Source organism: Pezoporus occidentalis, unplaced genomic scaffold (genome assembly GCF_034315485.1).
Source record: "Pezoporus occidentalis ecotype Australia unplaced genomic scaffold, CSIRO_AGI_Poc_V1 ctg356, whole genome shotgun sequence".
Classification (NCBI taxonomy): domain Eukaryota; kingdom Metazoa; phylum Chordata; class Aves; order Psittaciformes; family Psittacidae; genus Pezoporus; species Pezoporus occidentalis.
In genome coordinates this window covers 29305-55111 of record NW_026915549.1, presented here as the reverse complement: position 1 = coordinate 55111, position 25807 = coordinate 29305, and the positions used below count along the sequence as shown (strand labels likewise).

The 25807-nt window shown below is 41.1% G+C and overlaps 1 protein-coding gene and 1 long non-coding RNA gene across 4 annotated transcripts; one reads left to right on the top strand and one right to left on the bottom strand.

The window, feature by feature from the left end:
- Window positions 1–77: 77 nt before the first annotated feature.
- On the bottom strand, window positions 78–24998 carry TECR (trans-2,3-enoyl-CoA reductase). Of its 3 annotated transcripts, none has more exons than XM_062630539.1 (13): window positions 24093–24773; window positions 14211–14261; window positions 13649–13700; window positions 13276–13320; window positions 11854–11957; window positions 9762–9877; window positions 9537–9642; window positions 5139–5211; window positions 5007–5050; window positions 3554–3611; window positions 2758–2846; window positions 1737–1782; window positions 78–1637 (listed from the first exon to the last, which is right to left on the bottom strand). In XM_062630539.1, exons 1-13 carry the CDS (start codon window positions 24117–24119, stop codon window positions 1510–1512), a joined length of 939 nt encoding a protein of 312 aa, XP_062486523.1. In that variant the 5' UTR covers window positions 24120–24773; the 3' UTR covers window positions 78–1509. The 3 variants fall into 3 exon arrangements, 2 of the variants coding, with proteins under 2 accessions (XP_062486523.1, XP_062486524.1); XR_009967006.1 differs by having other exon boundaries at window positions 1538–1637; window positions 1737–1863; window positions 24093–24998; XM_062630540.1 differs by lacking the exon at window positions 1737–1782 and having other exon boundaries at window positions 24093–24998.
- Window positions 4597–10581, top strand: LOC134169738 (uncharacterized). The gene is made up of 4 exons (XR_009967007.1): window positions 4597–4632; window positions 5243–5402; window positions 9059–9177; window positions 10485–10581. It is a non-coding gene; the product is annotated as an uncharacterized LOC134169738 (long non-coding RNA).
- Window positions 24999–25807: the final 809 nt, after the last annotated feature.

Genomic DNA, 25807 nt, shown 5'->3' with positions numbered 1-25807 from the left:
CTCAGTGGGAAACCATTTGGCATTTAGTTCTTTTCTCTGCTTCACAGTTAAACCAGTGGAAAATGTCAACACAAAACAAATTCGCGATGATGTATTGCTTCAGTTACCTACCAGGTCTAACCATTTCTAAGAAATCCTCTCTGAGATACGTTATATAGAAATAAAATCTGGGTCATGTGGGGTTTCTTTGCTTTGTTAGGTTTTTTTTCATTGCTTGATGTAGATTTTTTTTTAATCTAAGGACATTCTTACTTTTTACTCTACAAAATATAATGAAACTTCAGCAACCAGCTGTAATTTTCTTCTTTTGCCATAATTATTTCAACTGATTTCAAAATAAAGTCTAGAATTTATTGCATATTTCACCCTTACAAATAGTTGAAAAAATCCTTCTATACATCCATTAGAGAGAAATAAATGAATCATGAAACAAAACAGTATCTATGCATTCTCTTCATATGCTAAAATAGTTTCTTGAAAATGTAATTCAGATAGAATGCAATAGTCTTTTTTTTTTTTTACTAGGTTTTGCACAAAACCCAGCTAAGTCCCACTGAACATGTTGTGAAAAAGAAAACACAGGAAGTCCAAAATTGTAGCTGATTTTTCTTCTTGGCTCTGAAAATAGGAAGGGAGCTGAGGACTAGCAGTCACTTCATGTATCTACAAAGTGTATAAAAAAATATTCAGAGAATACTGACATAAATTGCAGGGTAAAAGGTCCTTTAGTATCATAAGGACTTGTTATAGGAAAACAGGCCAAATATCACAGATATAGCATAGATCAGATCTTCTGAACCTTATTTACTAGTATGCAATCTACTAATGCAGAAGACTGAAACCAACCAAACAGAAACCCCACCAAGCACCATCAACACAGGGTGTTACATCCTCAAATACTACAAATTGCTTCTCACTTGACATTCTTTTGGCAAATTAGGGGTTAGACCCAAATCAGGTATTTCAGATATTGCCTATTTCTTTATTCCAGAAAACCATTCATATTCTTTGGTAATGTTATGTGTTACAAAGCACCTGCCTCCAGGCAGCACACTCTTCTTCAAGTCAAAGAGGGCAGATCATGCAACTGTATTCAGGCTGGCTGAACTGAGCTCTCCAGTAGTTAGCTGGTATGTCCTCATTCCAATGTACTTACGTCTTGCAGAATGCCACTGCTAAATTTGGAGCTGCTTTTCAGCACAGACTTCTCAGTATCTCTGATCCATCAATCTAAATAGACTTGTACATAATCTAAGTCAGTCAGGTTACAGTGAACTCTAGGGGCTTTTGACTGCCAGCTGTGCAGTGAAGCCCTATTTCTAGAAGGTGCTTCTGAGTTGAGAATTCTTGAATATACAGAAGTGTAGCTTTCAAGTGCATACAGTTTCCCTCAGCAGTGGAGATTCAACATGCATCAAAACCCTTTACATTTATTCACTTATTTGGGAGGAGGTTTATAAGCTTTTTCTTCTTGAAGTTCTGTGCAATATTCAAATGCAACCTTTTTTCTTACAACAAAAAGGGAATAATTGGCATTCGAAGACTTGGATAATCCTTGAATTCTCGCAGGTAGGTGCAGTGTTTATCCTTTGCCCAGACTGTCATCTGAATGAAGCAAAGCAAAGTGAACAGCCCCACTGGAAAGAAGGGAGAAAAAGATACATTTCAGTATCAGATTAAAAACTTGATCTTGTTGCTGACATCACTTCAGGAGGAAGTACCAAAACATTACTCACCTGGAACACACTGAGTCATGATAGTGAAACTGATCCAGGTCCCCACCTGTTTTGGCCAAGGAAATTTAAAATGTTTCTGGTGACAGCATTTGCATTTATGTCTCTATTGATCAAAACCAACCTTGTCCTAGTATAGGTAAATAAAAAAGCCAAGGTCAGCCAGATCAGTTTCTAGTGTTAATAACCTTTAGCCAAAAAGGTGAACAGTGCCTTCTTATCACAAACAAAACCTTCATGTTTGCTTCTACAGCTATTTCCATGAAAAAAAGGTAAGCATTACAACATAGTGTCCTTTCCATTTCTCTGCCTACTTTGTATTTATCGTCAGTGCCAGGAATGATAACTTCCTGTCTGAGGCCAAGTTCTCTTCTCATTAACATCTGTTAATCACCTCTGAAGTTAAAACCTGATGCTGTCTTTCTGTGCAAGAGTGAATTTTACACTGAGTTGCACTGGTTTTAACTGCTTTTGAACCTGAGTCAGGAGTTTGGCTCCTGATTAAGGAATATGAAGCAATAAAAATGATTCAAGCTTCTGAAAGAATCACAACCAACACAAGCAACTGCATGACAAGAAATGGGGAGGTCGACCTGGGTCTGTTTTCCTCTACCACAGTGTATTCTATTTGTGTGTGATATTCCTCATATTATAACCACCAGACGCTCCCATCCCCTCACTGCAGCATACATTCAGTGGCAATTATTTCCCTGTTCTTGTCTGCAAAATTTGCACTGCTTTAGACTCATAGAGTCAACTAGGTTGGAAAAGATCTTTAAGATCAAGTCCAACCTGAAGCACAGGCACAGGGTCTGGACTATCTGTTTACAGTTAGCCCTTGTAAGTACTGCCTCAGTGAAGGAGAGGAAAACCAGACAAGTTCCTGTCTGAAATCTGATTTCATGGGGTTTAGGAGAGGAGGGGAAAGGTATTGAACTGAACTGTTTCATGTTTAACATTCCAAAAGAAATGAAAATATATTCAGCCAAACTAAAATCTAAACATCTTGTTTGAAAATACATACCTCATATGTATAGTTAGGGCAAGATACAAAGAAAAACAGCCATGTGAAAGGATTCTTTGTTGGATATGGGATCTTACGGGTTTTGGATCCTATAGATCAGAAAACAAATCACAAAATGTTCACATTCCTAAGTATATTGTTTCCTATAAAGACAACCCAACTCTGCCTACTCGTGTGTCTCATCACTGTCAGAAGGACAAGCAGGATGTGGGGGGAAAACAGGATGTCCTCTGGACACGAGAAGGAATGGGAGGAAATGTTCTGGGCATTAGAAAATCATCTACATATGCCTTTGATCACAGCCACTCCCGTAAGAAGAGGTGTACCTTAAGTTTTAGATTTAGAAGTTAAAGGTTTTCTTAGGTTGTCACAAAATGGGGATTTTAGCAGTCACAGTTGATAGCTGTATGATGTTTGACTCCTGCCTAAGGAATCCAGGCCTCAACAGAGATCTTGTGCCCCACTATAGAAGCCAGTGAAATTACTTCCCTTTGCTCACCAAAGCATAGCTTATACTAGCTCTGTTTCCTTTTGCACTACCAGTGTAACTAATACAACTGCTCCTCCCGACACAATCTGAACTGGTCAAAATTCCACTAAGATAGGAAGTGCTGTTTAACAATCTTGGATTCCTTGTACTGTCTGATCTCCTGTAGGATCCAATCTCAACAGCTCTGAGCAACCTGTGCTCCCACAGCAGTCAGCTAGCAGGTATCAACACCCTCCAGGATCCCTCTTTCATGAGGTAGAGTAACTGTAGAAGTACTGAATGGCTGCACCAAAGTGCAGTTTTTACCATTTCTCTGGAGGTCACTGAGTGCAACGTGAATGGAAAAATTTCCAGCTTCACACAGCTGCAAGAAAAAAGCATGACAGGGTTAAACATGTGCTTCCCTTCTATTGACTCTTCTTCCTTTTGTTATTTCCTGGGGTACTTACAAAAAAGGGGGGAATAAGAGGAAAGAATCTATCATAAGCATAATAAATATCCTTAACCACAGTTGCCGTCTGACAGGGGGACGGAATGTCTTGGTTCAAAGATGAGCCCATATTGTACTTGTACGTACTTATATTATACTCACATATATTTATGAGATTTGCCAGCAAATGTGGACTCTCTGTCCAAAGGATCAAATTTACTGCGTATATAATCCCTATGAGATCTAAACGCAGTAAACCAAAGGGGATAAAAGTAAACCTTGCTTATCTTTTGATAAAAACTTGCTTTATGTTTTGATTATACTTACGTCTTTAAAATCACCAAAAAACCTATCATTTGAATAGTTCTGGTTTCTCAAAAGTTACTAGAATCCTAAAGAAAATTAAGGACTCTTAAGTTTTCTTCTTTAGAGTATAAGAATCATGAAATATAATTGACCCAGCTTCCTCCATGGATTTGAAATAATGCCTCACCAATCAATTATGCAGGAAGTGTATTGAAATGACCCATTTACACAATTATGGGCAGTCTCCAGCATCTGCAAAGCATAACTATTAAAGCAAATGACTGGTGCTCAGAGCTCCTGAGTTTTATTGCCGGCTCTGTGCTTTCAGCAATGTAGTCTCTCTATAAAATGAAAACAGGTGATGAACTCACAGAATTTTCCTACTGCGAAGCTGCTATGAGATCCTCTAGTTACTGACAGTTTCTCAAAGCAAGTGAACAGCTGATGTTCTAAACAAGTTACATATACATAGAAAGAATGGGTACATCTTGTCGGCTACTCTAATGTTGCTTCTGCATGTATGAAATGTTCCTAGGAACTGTGAGAACGAACAGGCAGTGACTTAAGGCTTTTTCTTCCTAAGGAAAACTATAAAAAACTTCTGAAGCCCACCAAATGAACACCTATCCCTGGAAATGATCAGCAACAGGTATATACTTGCTTAGTTGGCCAGTTTTCTGAGTTTTGTGATCTGTTGTGATCCTTAACACTAAAACAGTTCACAAAACAAACTCACCGGCTTTTAAACACAGTGTCACACACTGATAGTTCAAGGCTTCTTTTAAAGGTTATGAGAGATAATTATCCCACTCTTGGAATGGATACTGAATCAAAATCTACCCTTGTGTACAAGATCACATTAAAAACTGAATAGATCTGTTCAGTATGCAAGTGGTCAGCTTCATAGTATGTCCCAGCTGTTGAAGTTCTAAGTACCTGCTTATCCTAGTCACTCCCCTGCTTATACAACATCAGAAATAAAGCAATGTGTTTGTCATTTTATTAAAAGAACAACAAACCTACCAGAAACATGATCACAGCAAAATTTATCTGTTTTTTCCCATAAGCTATAAAAACAAAAAAGTTTACATGTGAGTAGCACAAATAGGCAAATATGTAAGTACTTAAATCATAGAGAGTTGTTTTGCTACTTACAAGGAGGAGTGTAAAGAGGATGATTGATGTAATAAGCAAGCCAAGCTGCAAATCCCCAGTAATACAAGCAGTTCTGAAAAACAGGGAATTTTTCTTTGCTTTAGTACAATCCTCTAGGCCAGTATTCACTGCAAGGACCACTGATAGCAATGAATTGGGCTGATTCTTCAAGCCACTGATAATACAACAGAAAATGACAGTACTAAGTGTGGTAAGGCGGGAGCAGACAACAGGAGATTACAGGAAGAACATAGTGCGCATCCAGTAAGATTTCCTGACAAATATCTTGAAGCTATTAAGTTTGTAAACAGTTTTGGAACATATGATCATAGTACTGAAAACAAATCCCATTTTGTCTGGCAAGCCAAAAGATCCAAAAGATGAAGTGCCACCTAGGCTGTATGGTGAAGAGAGACCTGTTATGCTGACCACTGAGGCTTTGTAAAACCAGATTTAGGCACTGTGCTTCTTCTCTGCTTATTACCTTGTATTGCCCAATCTCTTGCCTTTCCTCTTCTCCTTCACCCCATCAGTTTTCTTTCTTTCTTTCTTTCCCATGATTTAACTTTCCCTACCTACAGTCATGGTGCCTGACGTTTTCCTTTGCCCTTGCACTGTGGTATCTTTAGTTTGTCCCTTTTGCTGCTGTCATTGGCTTTCTGTGACCCAGCTTCCATTCTCTAAACTCTGCTAAAATACCTCATGGCTGGGCTGACAAATCTCAAAGCTTGTTCACAGGCTTCATCCATGAAAAACGACTTACAATGTCAATCTCTGCCTCTCATTTGGATTTCCTTGCCCTGCTGTTTGTGGTTTTTCTTATGACACTCATTCATTACCTTGGTGACAGGTTATCTTCTCCCACCATATAGGTAGGAGGAAGGCCCTTTGTTGGCCTATTCCTCTTCTTCCTCTATGCTCCCACCTGTGGGTCTTGCAGAGACCGACCTTAACCCTTGTCAACAACTCTGAAATTTGCCTCTCATCAGTTGAGATTTCTTCTTTTATCAAACCTAGTGCCTCAGCTTTTCATGTTTTAGGGCATGTTTGGTTATCATCTGCACTTCAGCAAGACCAAAACTGAGCTCTTCATCTTCCTTTCACCATTTCTCCTGTTCTTTTCCTTTCTCTGATCTTTCCTTCCCTCCTGTTTTCACTTAAGTGAAGCACTGCTCCTCTTACTCTTTCTTGCGATGCTTTTTTCTTGGCTTTCCATAGGTTCACATACCTTAAAGACTTCTAGGTCTTTCTGCTTTCTCCTTCACAGCTTTCCTTTCCTGCTCATGAAGACAAAATCCTTATTTAAGGCTGCATTCTTTCCTGTTCTGGCTGGTCTAACTGTTTGGTATTTTATTTGGAATTTTTCAGCCTATACAAACCAGAACTGAATTTCTGGTAATAATACCCCAAACAAGTGGTTACCTCAGCATCTGCAGCCCATACTACCTGACTGCAGTGTCTGCTGGTGTGTTTTGCTGCAAATGCTGGTGAAGGGTAAGCCTTCCCATCTGTTGCAAATGTTGGTATCAAACATTTTGTTGTCTTCCCACTTCCATTTCAGAGTTAATTGAACCACTGAAGTTCTCAGAGACCTCAGACAAAATGGACACCCTTTGGGGTATGCTGTAATACAAGCACACAGTATGTCCTTGCTCTGAGATTGTATATTAATAGCTAACTGATGAGAAAGAGCAAATTATTATCCAGTAATTACAGATCAGGTGGGACATAAGAGAATTATAGAATCATAGAATAGTTAGTGTTGGAAAGCACCTTAAGATCATCTAGTTCCAACCCCCCTGCCCTGTGATTACTTCCCTTTTCCTCAGGAAATGCAGCAGAGCCAGAATGACTCCCATGAGGAACAGTTTAGTGGGTGTTCTATCCATAAACTACTTCTTCCTCCCTAACACTAGCTTCTTCCAGCATAACCTACAATTTACTAACTACTGTACAAACCTAGGAGGAAACAGTTTCTTGTAATCTTGAAATGGCATCTTATGAAAAACCTGTCCCTAACTTCAGGGCTTGGCACAGGATGGGTCATAGGGCAATGTATTTCAGTAAACAAATAAATTATCATGGCTCAGCTCCCAACAATACATGATGTAATTAAGCTAAGCAAGTACTGTTCATCCAAATAACATGTTTTGCTGCAAGAGTATTCCTCAGTTATAAGGAAAGGAGCTTTAAGAGTGGAGTCTGCCACTGCTAAGGTCCTTAGCAGTAACACTACAAATGTCTAGATGCCACTAGAAGTCATATTGCTCATAAAGCCTCCAGTGAGGTTCAGATGGGAAGAGTATACGCAGACTACATGCAGACTTTTGAAAGAAATTGTTTCTGTGACTGTTTCATATTCCAGGTAAATAATACAGTTTTACAAAAATCTTTTATGAAAAAAAACATAAAAAATTGTGGATCAAGATCAAATCTTGCAGGGATCCCATAAATAAATTATTCCTAAGTTCACAAAATTATGGCTAGGACTTTTATTTTCTCTGTTCTAACTGATGATCCCTATGATGGCCACAACTATTCCTTAATGCCCTGCCTATGTTTATTCATGACTAGCATGTACCCTTCTGTTTGTCTCATTATATTGTCTTCTGGTTTAAATGGTATTTCTTTAGGTCTAGGGTTTTTTTTTCCTCCAGGTGTTTTTATAGAAAGCAGCAATATCCCTTCTATTTACCCATGCAAATGTTCAGTGAGACTAGTTATAAGGTTATAATCTTTGAGGAATTCCACTGGTACCTCCCTATTATTAAAGGCCTGACATGCTTTTCCAGCACAACCACAATCATCTTTCCTTTAGTTAGTTCCTTTATCACCACACAATTTTTGTATTCATCCCTATCTTATTCAGTCTGAGCCAGTTGTTTACTAAGTCCACATATATTCTACATTTCTGCTTTTGATGAACCCCTGCTGCATTTTATGGCATTATTTATTCCTATTTCCATTTGGGAAACAAAGGATGAAAATCACAAATCTCATCAATTCCTGTCTCAGATCTCTGTTTACTGAGACTGAAGTGGGTCTTATTAAAGATAACGTTCCAGGTGCTTAGGAAATAGTCTATGTATATCTGCTATGTATGTGATCAAACACTTGAAGCAAGAAGCTTTGTCTACCACCTGTATGTGAGAGGAAAAAGGAAGAAGATATGATACTTTTCTCACTGGCACAATTTTGGAGTAAAAACACTGAAGTAAATGAAATTATACAAGCAAATCAAACCCAAGCACTGCTAAGAGATAGAAGAAGAACTGTGAGCAACTTTACAGATGAAAGCGAGTACAACCAACCTGAGAAGGTGGAAAAGTTGAAGCAATCGGAATGATCAGTACAAATGTCAATTTTAGCAACAAGTTTGTATGGTCTGAAAGGAACAAGTAGTTGTCAGAGACAGCAGTGAGAAAATGAAAACTTACCACACTGTACACATCCTTTTTCAAGGTAAAGTTGCTCATTTTTCTGCTGTTTAGCATGCATTAGCTGCTCCTGTGTCAAGAACAAGGCTTTAAGAAATCTACTAGCCTTTTAACAACCCCTGCACCCTTCCACTGCAGAAAACACCGTAACTTGCCAGGAAGGATTCTTCCCGAGGGCCGCTGCTCAACTACAGACCCTCCCTCCATTTGGAAAGCATGAAGCTGCTACCAGAACTACCAGAACACATCCATTAGGAGTTAGCCACAAGGTAGAGCTTCGGCTGCTGGAAGTATGATTGCCATAAGGCAAATTCCAGGGGTCTGTCTAAATACCAAATGTTAGATACCCAAATGCTGATACTATATGCCTGTCTTCCTGAATATAAAACATGTATTTGAATAGCTTTGTGTATTCTGTTGCAGCCATTTGTAAAATAACTGCAGCCTGCTCATAACCAGGCAGTTCACTGTACTACTTCACAGACATCTAGGCCTGCATCTCAACAACTGCCCTATTGCACAGCAGCAGTAGGAACATTAGGGAGTGCTCTTGCAGGAGAAGAAAATACAGAACAACCAAACTGCTTTGTGCTGGATCCCAAGTAAATTAGCAGTTGCTTAACAGTAAAGACAGTGTTCAGGGCAAAACCATTCAACATTGTGCCTTCCTGTGCTATGTTGAAACATCATGCTGTTACTAAAACCTTCTCTGCCAGGAAGCTAGCTGAGTGATTCTGAAAGAGCAATGAGACTATTATAACATGAATAACAGTATGGCAACATGTGGGTTATACAATAGCGACATTAAGAAATCTCTTGGTAGAACTACAGCTTTACAGGTGAGATTTGCTGTGTATTACTGCAAAAGCCACACCAAAAGGTCTGTGCTGCAGAGGCAGAGCATAGGTTGGCTAGGTTGGATTTGCAAGAGGGACCATGGATAGATGCTGACACAATTTACCTTCACAATATTCCTCAGTGGCATAGTCCCATGGGAGAACCGATGAACAAATACTGTTTCAATCAACCTTTTGATGTAGTGGAAAGAATGGCAGATACATGCCAAGCTAGAAACAGCAAGACAAAAGCATTTAAGAGTGCTTAAAAAAACAAGTGTGGCAAGACATTTGGAATAAGACTACAATGCTAACAAGAAATACTTGCTCAGGCCTGAAAAAGGACTTACTTAACTACTGGATGCGGACTTGATGTAAACCTCTCATCCAGTCCATAGACAAAAGGCATGCGGAAATAAAACAGAAAATAGATGAACAATGGACCTGTATATTCTATCAAAAATACCTGCAAAAAGAGAGAAAATCATTAGACAGCTGAATTACATGATGATTTTGCATTGGTTTCTTAGCGATAATGCAGTGGGATAAACCCCTCCACAGACCCAAGATGGCATTTAGAGAGGCAGGGACTGAACAGCAGGTTTGGGCTTAGGCTATGAAACTGGTAGACATGCATGTAAACATTTTGCAGTGCATTTGCCTCCATTGCATACAAACAGCTATTGCTAGTGCAGCTGACATAGTGTGAGCATGAAAAGATAGTAACAGCAGCCCAGAGATCATGATAAATATGCATGCATGTTACATTTACGCAGCTCTCACCCTCCTCTAGCCCTGAAAAATTATTGCTTTATTTTGGGTTAAAATGAAATCTGGTGAAGAATTTGTCTTGGAAAAGAGGAGCTTTGCTTCTAAGGAATTTATTTTGTTAAAACTGGAAACACAGATCGTAAGTGTTCACGGGTGACCCCATCTGTATGAGCAGTTAGCACAGCCTGGGAAACAATCAATACATTATGTGTTCAAACAGTCTTTAATTTGAACACAAAGAGGAATAAAAAAAAGGAGAGCGGAAAGCAAAGAAGCTATTATCTAACTAGGTTTCATTTCAGATAGATGTGCATTTCTGAGGAGCATCACTTTAAAGTCAAGTTAACCTTGGACCAAACATTAACAGTTGAATTATTCACACTTCTGCAGGTGAGGAAGGTAGGCCCATACCTCATTTATGGAGAAAGAAGGGAAATCAATTGCACTTCTGTCAATAAAAACCAAAACCAGAAACCAAAGCCCAACCACTGTTTTCTAATGTATTACAGTTATTTTGACGCTCAGACAAGTTGTGTTATCAACTTCTGTACAAATCAGCATTTTCTCCAGTGAGGATCGGGTTTGATTGTAGATGACAAGTTTATCTTCTTTATTTTATAATATTGAAGTATTTCTTGCTTCACATTTGAAGTAGCTTGAAAGCCAGGGAGAGCAGAATGGAAAGGAATGATTATGGAATGGCAGAAGTTTGGTGTTAATCTGCGCTGTGATATTTTGGTATATATTAACGTACATGTGTCTTGGAATCTACATGGCCATTAGAAGCTTTTGCCTGTCTTACTGTTGTGAAATAGCTGCCTGATTTATCAGCATTGCATGCAAAGTAATGATGTGAAGATTCAGTCTTGCAGAACATTTGATTTCCTTTATTTTCCCTCCTATGAATGCTGTCTTTGCTCTTTGTCATTAACACAAGGTTTTATTAATGTCTCATACCTAAGAAATGGCAAACATGCCTTTAAATTATGTGGTATTTTTTCGTTCTGTGCTGCTTCCTTAGAACTAGTGTAATATGTGCATCATGGGCCTTCTGAAGAACTGGAAGGGTCATTGGTCTCCTCACTGCATAAACAAGTTGCCTGCCAAGTACAGGATTTGCATTTGAGCTAAGACAGTAAATATGCGAGGTCTTTGTGAATGGCTGCTAATGCTGCAGAAATTATCAGCTGTCACTCGCTTGCCACCAGCAGCCACACACAGACAGCTACTTACTGATCTTACTTTGTGAACTCCCTTCAGTTGCTGACATGTGAAGTTGTCACATGCCTTTCTTCAGGACAAACTTGTAGGAGTATAATCCTGATCTTTGTCAGAAGAGTTCTGCAGGCACCGTGAAGCAGATCCCCAAAAGCATTTAGGCACCTAGTTCCTACTGATGTTGCAGTAGACATCTAAATTCATCTGAGAACCTGAACGTTAGTTCAGCAGAGCCAGCCTACCCTGCAGCAAGTTTTCCCCTGCTGCTCTCCCAGGGAACTAGGCATTCAGAATATCCTCTTACTGCTTTCCCTGGTTAAATGAACTGAAGCAGTAAAGATTCATTGCCTGCATCCACTATCAGAGCAGGCATCATGCAGAAATATTGGAGACAAAAACCGATGTAAGGAAAAATTAACCATTAAAATGGCTCAGGCTTAAAGCATAGCTCACCGTAGTCCATCCTATCTGTGGCCCTAAATCTTTAAAGTATAAGGTAGCAGTTGTGCCAACAGGGAGGTTCTGCAGGATTTCCTCATCCCTCAGGGACTTTCCTTCTGAGAAGGAAAGAAGTAATTACATCAGTGAAATTCAAGTCAACTTTGGCAGTGTATTAACTTTATATTGTGCTTTAACTCGTCTGTGGGAGTCTTTGAGGTGATGTGGCTTTATTGGAATCTCAATAAACAAACTGAGGATGTTTATACTTAATTACCATTTATCCCTGTAATCACATAAAACCCTGGATCCTCTAGGTCAGTTAGGAGAATTTTTGGTCCTGTGTGCCTGCCTAGTCTAGTAGACTTGCTTCATTACTGCTACAGCAGAATTTGCTGTTGGGTCACTGACTTTCACCATCGTTCACTGACCTCCTTGTCAGCTGCACCTCCATCTCTTTCATCTCTTATCATTGCTCCCTGTCAAACAAACAGAAGCTAGCATAATCTGAGATAGGAAGGCTTTCCTACAGGTTTTCAATGTTTCCTTTTCTTGCCAACCAACCAGCTAGGAGGTGATCCACAGCACTTTAGCTCATTCTCAAGTTTCTAATGCCTAGATTTGGGGGAATCTCCAGAAAGCCTGGATTTTCTCATTGCAAGTCTCATAACATAAGTCCATGGAGGAACCTGGTAAGGTAGATCTTTGAAGAAGGGAATAAGATACTCATAGGCCTGTTTCCATGGACAGATCCTACTAATTCTCACCAGTATACTTGTAAGGAACTGTTTAAATAAAATTACACTTACTGGAAGTAAAAGAATTTGCCACATTTTATACTGAAAGCTAAGATGAATTAGCACAGCTTGGTAATTAGACTTTCTTTGTGTACCCAGGCCATGTACTAAGAGGCTTCTAGTAGCAATACCTACTACTGCATTAACGAAGCCAGCCAGCTGGCATCAGCTTTGTCAGCAAATCCTACATGCATGGCAATGTGTTTTGCATTAGCTTACCTCAAAAGAACTGTCATTCCTGCCTGAGAGCAGAGGATTATGTGAATTGAGAGCTCTAATTCATAGCCCTTTTTAGTGCTCTCAGCTGAGCATCTCTGTGGGGATCATTTCACTGCAACTAAGGGAAATTGGTATCACAATTCTGTGCTGCCTGTCTTGAGAACACAAGTGCTCAGTAGTTAGAAAGTGCATTGGAATGATGTGCAGAGTCCTGAGTTAATTACCAAGCACCAGGCACATGGGTGGAAATATGTTCAATACTTTCAAAGTACTCAATTTATTCTGGGTTCTCTTCAGCCTTTGTAGTGCTAATTAACATAGCTGGAAACTCATTCCTAAGAGCTAATACCCATGCAAAGTACACCTTTTGTGCCAGGCCCCTGCTCAGAGCTTTGTTACTCTGTTCCTCACAAGTACTTACTTGGATCAAGTTTTATCGACTGCCTTGCTGGATACCACCGAGGATCTGTAAGACCATACAGAATTGTGTGATACATGATGTTTTAGATCATCCAATACTATAATGAGTGCAACACAACAAGAGAAGATTTAGTTGAAATCTGTAGGGGTATTTATTCAATACGAATAGCTGTGAGAAATTCTGCAGCATTACAAAAATACAAAGGTGTACCAGGATAAAAAAACTACACTGAAATATCCCTGTGATCACATTAATATGCAGGTTACTCAGCATTATGTGTGTGCACATCACATGTTTCAAATGACATCATTTTCTCCTATTTATATGCTGTGTATTCTGTTGTGATGCAAACTGCTGCAAAAGTTATACTCACATAACTTATGGAACATCAATCTGATTTCCCTAATTGTGGCATTTGGTTCCACCTAGGCAACAACAAAAAAATATGGTATATGTGAGATGCATTCTTTGATAGACAATAACTAGGTCTGAGAGTATTCAAGCAGAAATGTTACTCAAACAGTGTGACAGCATAACTTTTTAACAGATGGCTGCATTGGTATGGGTGGTTCAAGGTACTTCTTGCAGGAAAAAGGGGGGATAATTTGTGACATCTGCTTCAGAGGCAGCTTCTGTAACAATGATCAAGGGTTACTACAACAGCATTGACACTTTGGTGGCTTATGAGTGAGTAAAACACAACTGGCACAATCTCACTGAAGCAGCTGAACTTGTCCTCTTTGCCCAAAAGCTCCTTCTGGAAAAGGGTTGAAGGAGTCTATAATCAGTATGAAGTGTGTATAATCGTTGCCTCTTTATCAGCCAAAGGAAGGCTATCAGGAAATTAGATACCCTTCATAAACACTAAGTTTACTTAAGAAAAGTTATTAGTTTTTAAATAGTCACCTAGCCTTTTAAACAGGTTTTGGGTTTACCTTATCTAGGAAGCATAGCTGTTCCTTTGTCTTCCAGTCAAGGATTTCCACCTGATAGGACACAAAATTAGAATTACTAATGATCAGATGAATAATCTCTAAACTCTCACTTGCTTCCTGAATTCACAATCATTGCTCAGGGTGAGACACCATATTTCTCAGATGTGTGGACACTTCTGGTGTGCTCAAGAGACCGCTTTAATCATAGCCAGGTTCTCAAAGCGCACAACTTGCAAATAAAAGAGACTTTTTGCTAAATAAATTGTATTCAGAAGCAGAAATAGCTAACTTATTGATCAAAACACACTGATCTGGGGTATTATGCTACAGCAAGAGGAGCAACTATGGGGCAGAGACAGGAATTCACAAGAATCACTAAGGAACACAATGTTTATGATTTGTAAAAGTAGAAAGAGAGTTGGGAGTAGCAAGTGCATATATATGCCTGTAAGCAATATTCAGAGTACATACATATTGAAGATTAATGTGCATTGTTTCCAGAATATTTTAATTGTAAAGAGATTGAAAAATGTTAGTGGACATAGTGAACAAATGCAGCTAAAGATCTGGACTTCACAGGTCCTTAAGAGATTGTTGTAGGAATATTTGGCATTACTCTTGCCTCTCAGATCACCTGTGTTAGTAGCTACATTTTAGCATTTTACACTCCAAGCCATGGTTTAGCTACAGCTCTGAAAAGGAAAGAGCACTTTATTTCTGTGATCAAATGGCACTTTGGCAAAAGGTCATGATTTTAATCAACAGCCAAGCAGAAAAGGTCCGAGATGTCTTAAAGCCCAGTTGCAGCAGGATAGCAAAACCTGAAATACAGAAGTGGTGCTTTGATTTCATTTGTTCCCATCAAACACTGTAAAGGAACTTTGTGGTAGAGCTAAGAATGGAAGTCCAGAGTTTATCTGTCACACTAAGTGACTGGGACTGTCATTACTTTGTACTGAAAGAGTTTGTTGTTTGGATTTGTGGGGGTTTTTAAAATAAACATCTAGCATGAATTACATTTGGTATTAACTGGCCAAGAAGATGGATTAACATTAGACTTTAAATATGATTCCTTACTAAAAATAGGAGTCACAGTCCAGTATCTTTTTAATAGGGTTGCTTTGAAGAGATCAGTTGGTTAGAGTATCTTATTTCTGTGGTTTACTTGTCCCAAATTGTTCTTTCTCTATTGGTGCAGCACTTCAGCCAGAACTATAAGATCTGATCTCCACAAGGGATACCAATGCAGTGATATTTTCTACCTGTCCATTGTAAGCTCTAAGTGTGACATCAAGGGAGGTAAGTATTTTTCCTCCTTTGGGATAAGTAACAAATATGTGATAGATTATTGGGATATTATGTGTTTTCCCTTCATTTTTTATATTTGAAATAACCCAAATTTCAAGTTTTAATGTCCCTGTGGATCATCTCCATGGGAAAGCAAATGAAGTGAACTCCCTTCCCAGAGGGTGGTTCTTGAAACATAGCATTTTGACTGTTGCAGTCCACAGAACAAGTACTGTGGGGGTTGTAAAACATTTTTTGTTCCTTCTGATGCCGAGTTCCTATGAGGAACTTTTGGTGTATCTCAAAACTCTTGTGTCAGTGAATACCATTGGGCTGCCCTACAGATTGCAGCAGTACCCACAGTTTTAGCAGTCCCCTTCCCATTCCATACCCACTCCCAGCATACATATTTTGGATCAGGATTCCCCAGGGGTAGTTTTTGGTCTTCAGTGGCTGTATTAGAGAAACCTCCTCCAGGCCAATTACAGATTGGTTTTGGATGTCTTTCTGCCACGCATTCTCTTTTAGTAGGGTTATTCTCATTATGCACAATGGTCCGACTGAAAATCATGGAGCATTTTCTTTTGCTCTGCAGTTTGCATGAGAGTGGCTGTGCAGAAAATTAGGTACTTCTGTGAACCTCTGGAATTAGCGTGGAAAACAAATTACCCAAGATGCTCTATACTGATTTTGGTTCTATTCTACCACGTCTTTTTGAACTGGCAAACTGACATACCTGCCTGTACTGGCCCATTTCTTCAAATATTTAAAGGAAGTCTATAAAGATAATCCAGACTCTTCTTGAAGGTGCACAGTGATAATGTGCCTACAAGGGCACTTCAAGAAAACTGAAGAGGGACTTTTTACAAGGGCCTGTAGTGACAGGACAAGGGGAGTGGCTTTAACTTGCCAGAGGGGAGCCTGAGATGAGCTCTTGGGGTTCTTCACTGTGAGGGTGCTGAGGCGCTGGCACAGGGTGCTCAGAGAAGCTGTGGCTGCCCCATCCCTGGCAGTGTTCAAGGCCAGATTGGACACAGGGGCTTGGAGCAACCTGCTCTAGTGGAAGGTGTCCCTGTCTATGGCAGGGGGTTGGGACTGGATGAGCTTAAGGTCCCTTCCAATGCAAACCATTGCACGATAATGGTGAGAAGCAACAGACACCAGTTGCAATAAGGGAAAGTCCAATCAGATATACAAGGAAAATTTTTCACCATGATCTTGGCCAAACATTGGAAAAATATTGCCTAGAGAGGCTGTGGAATCTCCATCCTTGGAGGTATTTTAAATTGGACTGGACAAGACGCAGTGCCATTTGATCTAGTTGTATCTGCTTTGAGCAGGAATTGGACTACATGACTTCAAGAAGTCCCTTGCAACCTAAATTATCCAATGTTCCTATTTTTATTTTTCCTTTTTTTGGACACCCATTCCTGAACTTCAGGCATTTCAATTACTTTCAGTTACTTTCAAGATCTAAGCAAATATCAACCTTTCTTTCCCTTTTCAGAAAGATGGAACAACTTCAGATTCCACTCCAGTCCGTAGAAAGCAATGACAGATTGAAAACAAGGTGACCATTTATTCTAATTTCAAACCTCTTAGCTGTATCAGAACATCCCCCAGAGTTTAGATGTTCCCTGCTTAAGGGACAGAGATTACATCTTTTCTGATATCAAGAAATGTTATCTTTTCTGAACATAATGGCCAACCACATGAACCCAGGTGGCACTGAACACAGTGTTTCCAGTCTTCAGGCACAGCACCAAGTCAGTTAATGTGTTGGTTGGCAACAGTTTTTAGATACCCAGCAATCTGTTTTTGGAACACTTACTGATGGGTATTATCCCTTTCAAACAGAAATGGTTTGGCTCAGAGAACTTGAATTTCTATGTGTTTTCACAGCATTTAGCACATTTAGACACTGACTGTTGGCTTGCACTAGTGCAGGATGACTTACAGTCCACTTCTTGTGTGAATTTTTAAAGGTATTTTAAATTACAGCTTCTCTAAAACTACATTGAGTAGAACTTAATCGATAATAGGCACATTTGTGCAAGGATAGCTATGTTAAAACTCTTTTATAAGTAACTATAAATATGTATCTCCAATGTTAAGATGACAAATCTATTGTATAAGGATTAAAGATTGATAGTGGCTTTCAAAACAGAAAAAATCTTAATTGTTATTGCTTAGAAAAGCTGGAGGGCAAAGGATATTATCAATACATGATATAAGCAGAGAAAAGTACCTTCAGCAGTTAAACTTTAATTCAGAAAACAAAAGGGGGAAAAGTTTATTCATGGGGGAAACACAGTTGAGCAAAGAGCATTTAAAAATGAATTTTTAGGATGCAGTGTCCCTGCGGTAGAATTACAAAAAACTAGAGTTGATCAAATTCCTGTTTAAATAGTTTAAAGCCATATCAAGTGCTTAAGGATCAGCAGATCTTCAGAAATTATATGATAACTATTATGGCAATACTGACACATTTATCATGTCTTGAAAGTTGTATTTGCAGCCATTTGTACTCAGCAGATTGAGTAAACTGCAGCTGAGATGTTGTGAGACTGACATAAGCATTTATTGTATTGATTTCTTTCTAAATCACTCAGTAAAGAAGCCCTGCTTATTTTACAGTGGAGGAACTAATCAGCCTGAGAAAGAGTTATGCAGAATTCATTCTGTCTCAGCTATTAGAGTGCTTACACAAGTCAGGTGCCTTGAGTTTAACACTTAAAAAAATCCAGTGGTTGCCCAGTCCTAACTACCTTTTTCTTACCTTTTTATTTTCCTATGGAATTAGCCATTTTTTCTGTCTCCTGAGACTTTTCTGGTAGATTGTTTTGTTCCTGAAGAAAGGAAGCATGCCTTAGTGTGATCTCACACAAGGGCATATCAGGAATAACTTCCTTGAAGTCAATATTGTTAAGCCAAAGGGCCCTTTAAACCAGTGTAAACTTGTTGCATGCACAGTGTCCTGAGGCGGGGAATTCCATGCTGTGTGAGGAATCCCAAAGCAGAACCAAAGGCAAATGTTTAACCACAAATCGAAATGTCACCATCTTACCTGTGGAGGGCTATACTTTATTCTGTAAGTAGTCCAACTAAGTAGAACCTTACCTCTCTGGAGCAATTAGCTCACATTTCAAGAGACTAAAACTTTATTACATTGTTTGACTGTGTATAAAGAGAAAGGATACAGTGCACCCATACTGAGAAGGTTTTATGCAATTAAATTTCACTTTTGTAGAATTTGGATGTCTAACATTTACAGGTTCACAAGATTTACACTAGGTGCTTACTCCTCAGCTTCCTAAATTCTGTGCCTATGCAAAACAAGGAGCACCACTGTATGAACTGTGCTGAAACTCATGGTACATTTTTAGTTCTTTCACCTGTTTCAGATCTGTTAGTTAGGCATGCTTGCATCTAAATCCTGGAGGACCTTGATCCAGTAAGCATCCTTATCCCAAGCTCAGCACAATGCACAGCATTTAGAGTATTTTTGAATGAAACTAAACTGTTAGCAAAGAAGATGATCTACTTCTTCATGCTGTGTAGATAATGGTTAGACACATTGCCAGGAAGTGGCATTCTGCCATTCCCCACTCTGCCCATAGCTGGCTTGAGCCAACATCAAGGAATGAAGGATTCAAGAGAGACCAAAAAGTACAGGTAGGAAAAGACTGGAGTGTATTCCAGTGGAAAGCACAGTCTCCTAACAAAGAGAAATTCTGAATTCCTGTCTCTGGGCTGCTTCAAGCACTGCTCCTTTTCATTGTAACTCTGTTCAGCGTTTCCCTACAGTGGATGCCATTTGGGATACCACACAGTGAAGGGATAGAGTTGATGTAAACTTGGATACCTTAACAATATTGTCCAATCTGCTCTTGCAGCTGGGTGCCTAACCTGAAGGCATGGCACACCACAAGCTGTCTTGTGGACCTGGACCAGGACTGTAACAGACGTAGAGCTACAGATGGTGATCCTTCAGAAAAACAAATCCATTTATGTAATTGGCAGGAGATAAAAGGAGTCAGTGTAAGAACTGTCAGGAAGGAAAAGGAGGGTGGGTTCCCTCAAAGTGGGAGGCTGGTTTATTTCTGACAAAAGAAAGATCTGTTAGAGGTTTGTGATTTCACAGTGAATTCTGGCTCTTGAAAGCCTATGAAAGGTTTCCAGCTTTTACTAGCATGACATCTTCCAGGAGGATACACAAGATTGGAAAGGAACCTGCACCAGTGAATACTGACTCAGTGGGCATTTACTTACACTGGCTAACAGAGAGCTGCACATTGCCAATTTCCCAGGCATACTGAAGAGTCACATCATTCACTGAGTATCACTGTCACTATGCAGCAGGCTGGATTAACTCCATCTGAGAACCTCAGCCAGCTTTGACTCAACACTAAGTAGACATCCAAGTTTTTCAACACCACTGTGTAGCCTTTTCCATGTTCAAGAGAATGTTTGTTGCCTCAGGGCTTTAATTTATGGTGATAATATTTAGGTAGAAGAGATTTATAAATTCTTAGTGAAATCATAATTATTTCTTTGCACTGTGATTTGCAATGTTTAACTTCAGTATCTGTAGTTCCATTACTACTGTTCATGGATCATTTGGTGTATAGATGACAAAAATGTATATCCAGTGTATGCTTTTGACATGGAATTGAAGAGAATGAAGAGAGAGAGATACCTTTTCCCCCCTTTTTATTTTTTCCCATCAAGGATGGGTCTGCTGTTTTTTACAGGGCAGGAGGACTGGAAGCCCTGGGAAGTTTGGACCTTACACTGACAGGTGAATTTACAAGATTTGTATTAATCTGTTACAATATACTTCAGAGAAGTCCATTATTTTTTCTAAAATAGGACTTGATTTTAAACATAGCCTTCAAATTCTGATTACTTCCTCCCAAGTAATGTTTTACTAGCATATTTTTCTATGCAAAACTGGGTTTCTCTCTCAAGCTCTATAGAGAAAAAAGGACAAATTGCTGTCTTTTAAGTAAAGCAGCACAACTGAGTGTTAGAATGTGTTGGTAAGTGTGTGGAGAAGTGGTGAAGGAAGAGAAAGGGAGAATATTTTTCCCTATCATCTCATCTCTTTCTGTGACAATAATCTATGTGTTACTTGTGAGAACAGAGCAAATGTCTCCGAATTGGAGCAAAAATTCCACCAGTGTCCCTTTAAATGATCATTCAAATATCTCTCGTGTGGCCTTGTCTTGTTCAGGCAGCTCTTGGAGGATACAGACTCTTAAACTCATCTGCAGTCCTGCTTTTGGCACTTGCTCTCATGCTCTTAGTCGATGAGGCTCTAGACAGCAAAGCTCTGAGTGGGAGAAGCCTTTGTAACAGGAGCTGTGACATCTCAGCAATGTCAGCTTGGCAGCAGGCACCCCCTGCCTTGCATCCAGAGGGTTTTCATGGCAGGCAGAAGGGGGGAAACTTTAAATGCCAGGAAGGGAGGGCAGTACATTATTGCTTTTAGACTGTACTGCACATGTCAGTTCAGTCTATCCTCAAGGAGGGAAGGCTCCAAAACACTTTTGGCTATCACTGCTCACAAAAGGCACTTCACATTCAAACCAGTTAAGGAAGCAAAAGTACAACTGCGGCTCTTACGCCACTGATTTTCTACAGTATGAGTGCATTTGTTCAAGTATCTTTCCCCCAGGAAGTCAGAGCATCATACCATTTTCTTTACGTGAAATGCTTTTGCAGACCTGGACCTGTCAAGCAGAAAGAAAAAGTAGGATTCACCAGCCTAACTTCAGAGCTCTCCACTACAGACATTTACATCCGAGCATGGCACATAGACATCCTTTGTATGGAAAGGAGAAAAGCAGGCACTTTTAGGATAAACTGTATCATAAGCTCTGAAGCATAGGTGAAATAGGTCAGAAGAGCTCTAATCAATTTGGAGAAATGAGCACTCCTAGAGAATATTAGTTATCTAGATACAGGTCTCTACCATAAATCTCTACATTTGTGGAGGTGAATCTCCTCAAATTCTAAGGTGCAGTACTTTCAGGTATGCAAGTATTTCTTTAAACTGTAGCTGTTCTTCCTAAGCTTTTCCTATGTGATTAAGTGATAAAAAACCTGAGGTGAAATTAGAACCATACCAGTACTTGAAGTAGACAAGACCTAATCTGGCATTATTACAGAATAAGAAATGTAGAGGCAGTCAGGGAGACATAAGTCTAGGAAGGAGTACAGGGACGTGGCTTTGCACACTGGTTCTGCCACAGACATGAGTAGAGGGAAATCACTCAGACACTCTGGGTGTTCTTGCTATCCATCCATTACACCCAGCATTACACCCAGCTGAATTAGGTGGTTGCTAATTCTTAATTCTTGGTTGTTTCAACACAGCTAATTCAAAATAAAGGGTTAAAAGTACTTCCAAAGCTGAATCTGCCTTTCACTGGCTTCTTAGTAGTCACTGTAATACCATGTTGCCTATTTTTTAAGTGTTTTTGTCTTAGCTGCACTGAGAAAGACTCCGATAAAGAAAAGGAAGGGAATTAACAGCCAGTGGACACTCACAATCAGCCTGACGTTCTTGCCCATCTTTTTGCAGGTCTGCTCACTAGAGAGTAATTTTATCCATGCATGCTATGTTCTCAGGAACCTGTGAAATTGATTGTGTACTAAGTGTGATCAAATGCACAAACTCAACAAAACAGGAAGAAACATTCCACCAGTGAACCTCTGCTAAACTTGGAACAGTCGTATCCTAAACAATTCAGTCAGCCACAGTTTGGTGATCGCAAAGTGCCTCGTGATTCCTATAAGGAAGTGCCATAGAATAGCAATAAAGGGTAAATGGTTTAAAGATATACGGGGGAAAGTTCAGAATGCTACAGTTCCTCAGACAGGGAATGTTAACATTTGTAACACCTACAGAGATTGGGAGAGGTGGGGACACTTACCACCTCTCTTTTGAAAGCTCAGTTTTGAATGCACAGTGGGGAAATGCAAGTCAGAATTCAAAATCAATGAATTTGTAACAGAAAGGAACTCTGTGGGGAGACCAGTGCAGAGAGTGATACACAACAGCACTGCTCAGAGCTACCTAAGACTTTGTGCCTAGCAAGATGGAGTAGATCACTCCGCTTTCATGTGTTGCCACATCTGTAAAGTCAAGTGACAATAATGATGTCTGTGCTTTTGATGTCTTCCAGTAACCAGTGCTATTTAGAAGTTCAGGCAGAAGAGCAAACCTGCAGAGCAGACAACGACCAAAGACATTCAGAAGGGTAATACACATATGCCTGCTCCTCCATTTGGATCTCCCAAGAGCATGGGACACTGGTAGATATTCAGGAGGCAGTGAAAAGCTTGGTTGCTTTTCCTTTTAGGAACCAGGGAAGCCAACACTGCAGAGGAAAAGGCAGGTTGTAGGTCCCTACCTTGCACTCACAAGAGCCAGAGCCAGCTTATTTTGCTAAATTGTTTGTCATTTCCAGAACACTTTTATACTATTTCTATTCCCCAGTGTTGGACACTGTTAAGATTTGGCTGGACAGGGTGCTGGGACATCTAGTCTAGGTCATGCTTTGCCTAGAAAGGTTGGAGCAGGTGATCCTTAAGGTCTCTTCCAACCTAGGATTCCATGAGAGCTTTGAAAAGCAAAATAAGAACTTTTAGGCCATGGTAAGTAATAGAGGAGCAGTCACTTTTCAGGTGGTTTTGAACTCTGTGAACGTTATCATGGTTTGGATTGTGCCCGGGGGAAGGAGGTGCGTTCACTTTTAGGCAAGTCGTGCTGCAGAAACTGGAGCGTGAGCCTGCAGGAACACAGGATTGCTGCCGTTTAGCTTGTACCGACCTGTTTCTGCAACGCAAGCCACTGAAGCATTTTTGTGTTCTCCAGCCTCACTAATTCTAGCAGAGAGTCGGTGTGGCTATTTATATAAGTTGGTGAGATTCATTACACCTCACACTCACCAGTGCACGTTACTCTGCACTCTGTACACAAGGACCTGACTGTACTGAACTCCGTCTGGCGATTTATGGTTTCCCACGCAAGACTCTAACGCACCGGGCGGCGGGGTCTTCCCAGAAGTTGGGGACAGAAGGTGCCGAGAACATTCCTCGCTCTCGCTCTTTCCCTATGGCCGGGATGCGCTGCCAGACCCATCCCGGCAGCCTGATCACGGCTCCGGAGAATCCCCGGGAAGCCCAGAGCCATTGATCCTGCGCCTCCGCGGACTCCTCCTCTCTCTTCTTTCTCCGGGGCCACGTCCGAGGACCACCGGGGCCGCGGGGAGGAGGAGCGGCGAGGGGAGAGTGCCAGGGAAAGGCAAGGACAGGGTGGGCTGGAGCCCCTTCTCCCCAAGGAACCCCATTCCGAGCGGCGTAAGCCCTCCCTACCGGCTCCCTCCGCCCGGGGCCAGGGGCTGGCACTTGGCTGGGCAGATCCTGGAGCGGATGGCTCCGGTTCCCGGGTGCTCCAATGCAGATGGAGGGGGAAAAGAGAGGAGCCCGCCGGGACACCGCGCAGCCCCGTCTGCCGACGGCAGGATGCTGCGGGCCCCAGCCCGGGCTAGCCCCGTCCGCCCCCCCGGCACGGCCCGCACCCACCTCGAAGAAGCCGGCTCTGGTGCCCATCCTGCGGGCCGCCTCCGGCCGCCTCCCGCCGCGGCACCGGCCCCGGGCACCACGCTGCGGCCAATCAGGCGGCGCCCGGACCCCCCGCCCCGCCCGGGTCCATGCTGCGGGGCCCCGGCGGCTCCGTGCACTGCCCGCACGGCTGGGAGAGGAGAGCGATGCTCACCGACCGCCTGGCGCGTCGGTTCTGTGGCCTGTCTGTCAAGGGGGGAGGGTTATTTTGCTTTGAACGTTGCAGAATTGCTACAGGAAATCAATCGTGTTCCAGGGTTTTTTTTTTTTTTGCAGCTCTAAAGTAGCTTCATGAGATAACCTGCACTAGAAGCATCCTCCTTTCTTCCTCTGGTAGTTTACATTGTGTTTCAGGGGTGATCGGACTGACAACAGAACTCTGCTGAGATCCCTTCTCCTGTGATATGTTCCTGCCGCCGCTGAGAATTAAATGCATAGCATAAAGCAGTACAGAGGCTGGCGCTGCTTTTCCTCCACCCAGTCTTCCTTATGTGATATCCTTTTTCAAGAGCTAGGGTAATTAAATATCAGCAAATTCTACGCTGCTCTAAAGGAACATTGGTTTTTCACTGCCATAGATTTCCATTAGAGAGAAAGACACATGCTGTGTGCTGTTTGAAAACCTTCAGCAATCCCTAAATTTAACCTGCTTCCATGGAATCCTAACTATCAAAGTTACTTAAATGGAATATCAAAAAATAAGTTTCACCCAAAGAAAAGGCCTCTGCTGGAAAGCTGGAGGGCCAATCAAGAGCACATGACAGGACAGGATTCACTACTAGTGTAAATATGGGTAAGCCTAGGAGGTGTATGGAGAGGTGTACGCGCCTTCTCGAGATGACCACGAGTCTGAATGGTCAAACTTTGGGCCAGGTTGGACCTTCTGGGGTTTTATGTCAAAGGAAACAAAATTACAGCTTTTCCATCAGCTGACAGTTTTCTCTCTCAGTGTGTGTCACTCCCAGATGCTCTGTGTTCACACAGCACGGAAAACATTTCAAACACATGAAAGTTGTCCAATATGGAAAAGTAATCAGAAGGCAAATGTAAAGAACAATTAAACTAACCTTCTGTACCCAAAAGCGATCAGGCAGTGCTTCAGGCTGACAGAAGTTATGCAGATTGGTTCCCTGTGTTAGCACAACGTGTAGCCTGGGGAAGGAAATCTGTTAGAAACACAACTCACATCGCTGTGCCGACAGCACAACTAGTTTGTGGCTAACTGTTCCCCTTAACTGTAGTTAACACCAACCACCACTACCCCAAATCTCCAATACAGAAGGAATTTAAGGTTCATCGTGTGGCCTGCTCTTAAAAACACCCCCAAGTCATAACCCTTTGTTTCCCTTGATGTGTCTGCAATGAGATCAGCTAGTGTAAAACTGGAGTTAGGTTTAGATGTAAGTTTAAAGTGCCATCAAATATAGACATAACCCAACCATGTAAGTGCTTGGTTTCCCTTTGGGCCACTTAGGGTCTACCAACGACTGTCTGTCACCTAAAAGCATCATGGCTACAGTCCGCATGGTTTTGCTAGCACGACCAGGCCTGCAGAGCTGCTGAGGAGTGACGTTTCTACAGTGATACGATGGTCCCACCAGTGACAGAGGCCCCGCCGCAGGCAAGGAGCAGGGCAGGCGGCTCAGGGTGCAGCAGCGGAACCAGTGGGGGGTACC

What these genes read in the sequence shown, in the direction of transcription:
- TECR (XM_062630539.1), bottom strand. Translation starts at nt 24,119, where the DNA reads ATGGGCACCAGAGCCGGCTTCTTCGAG. An exon ending in CACAGATAGGATGGACTACG is followed by an intron (nt 9,878 to 11,853) that starts GTGAGCTATGCT and finishes CTCTTTTTGCAG; the next exon opens with GTATTTTTGATAGAATATAC. An exon ending in CAGTGACCTCCAGAGAAATG is followed by an intron (nt 2,847 to 3,553) that starts GTAAAAACTGCA and finishes TCTGATCTATAG; the next exon opens with GATCCAAAACCCGTAAGATC.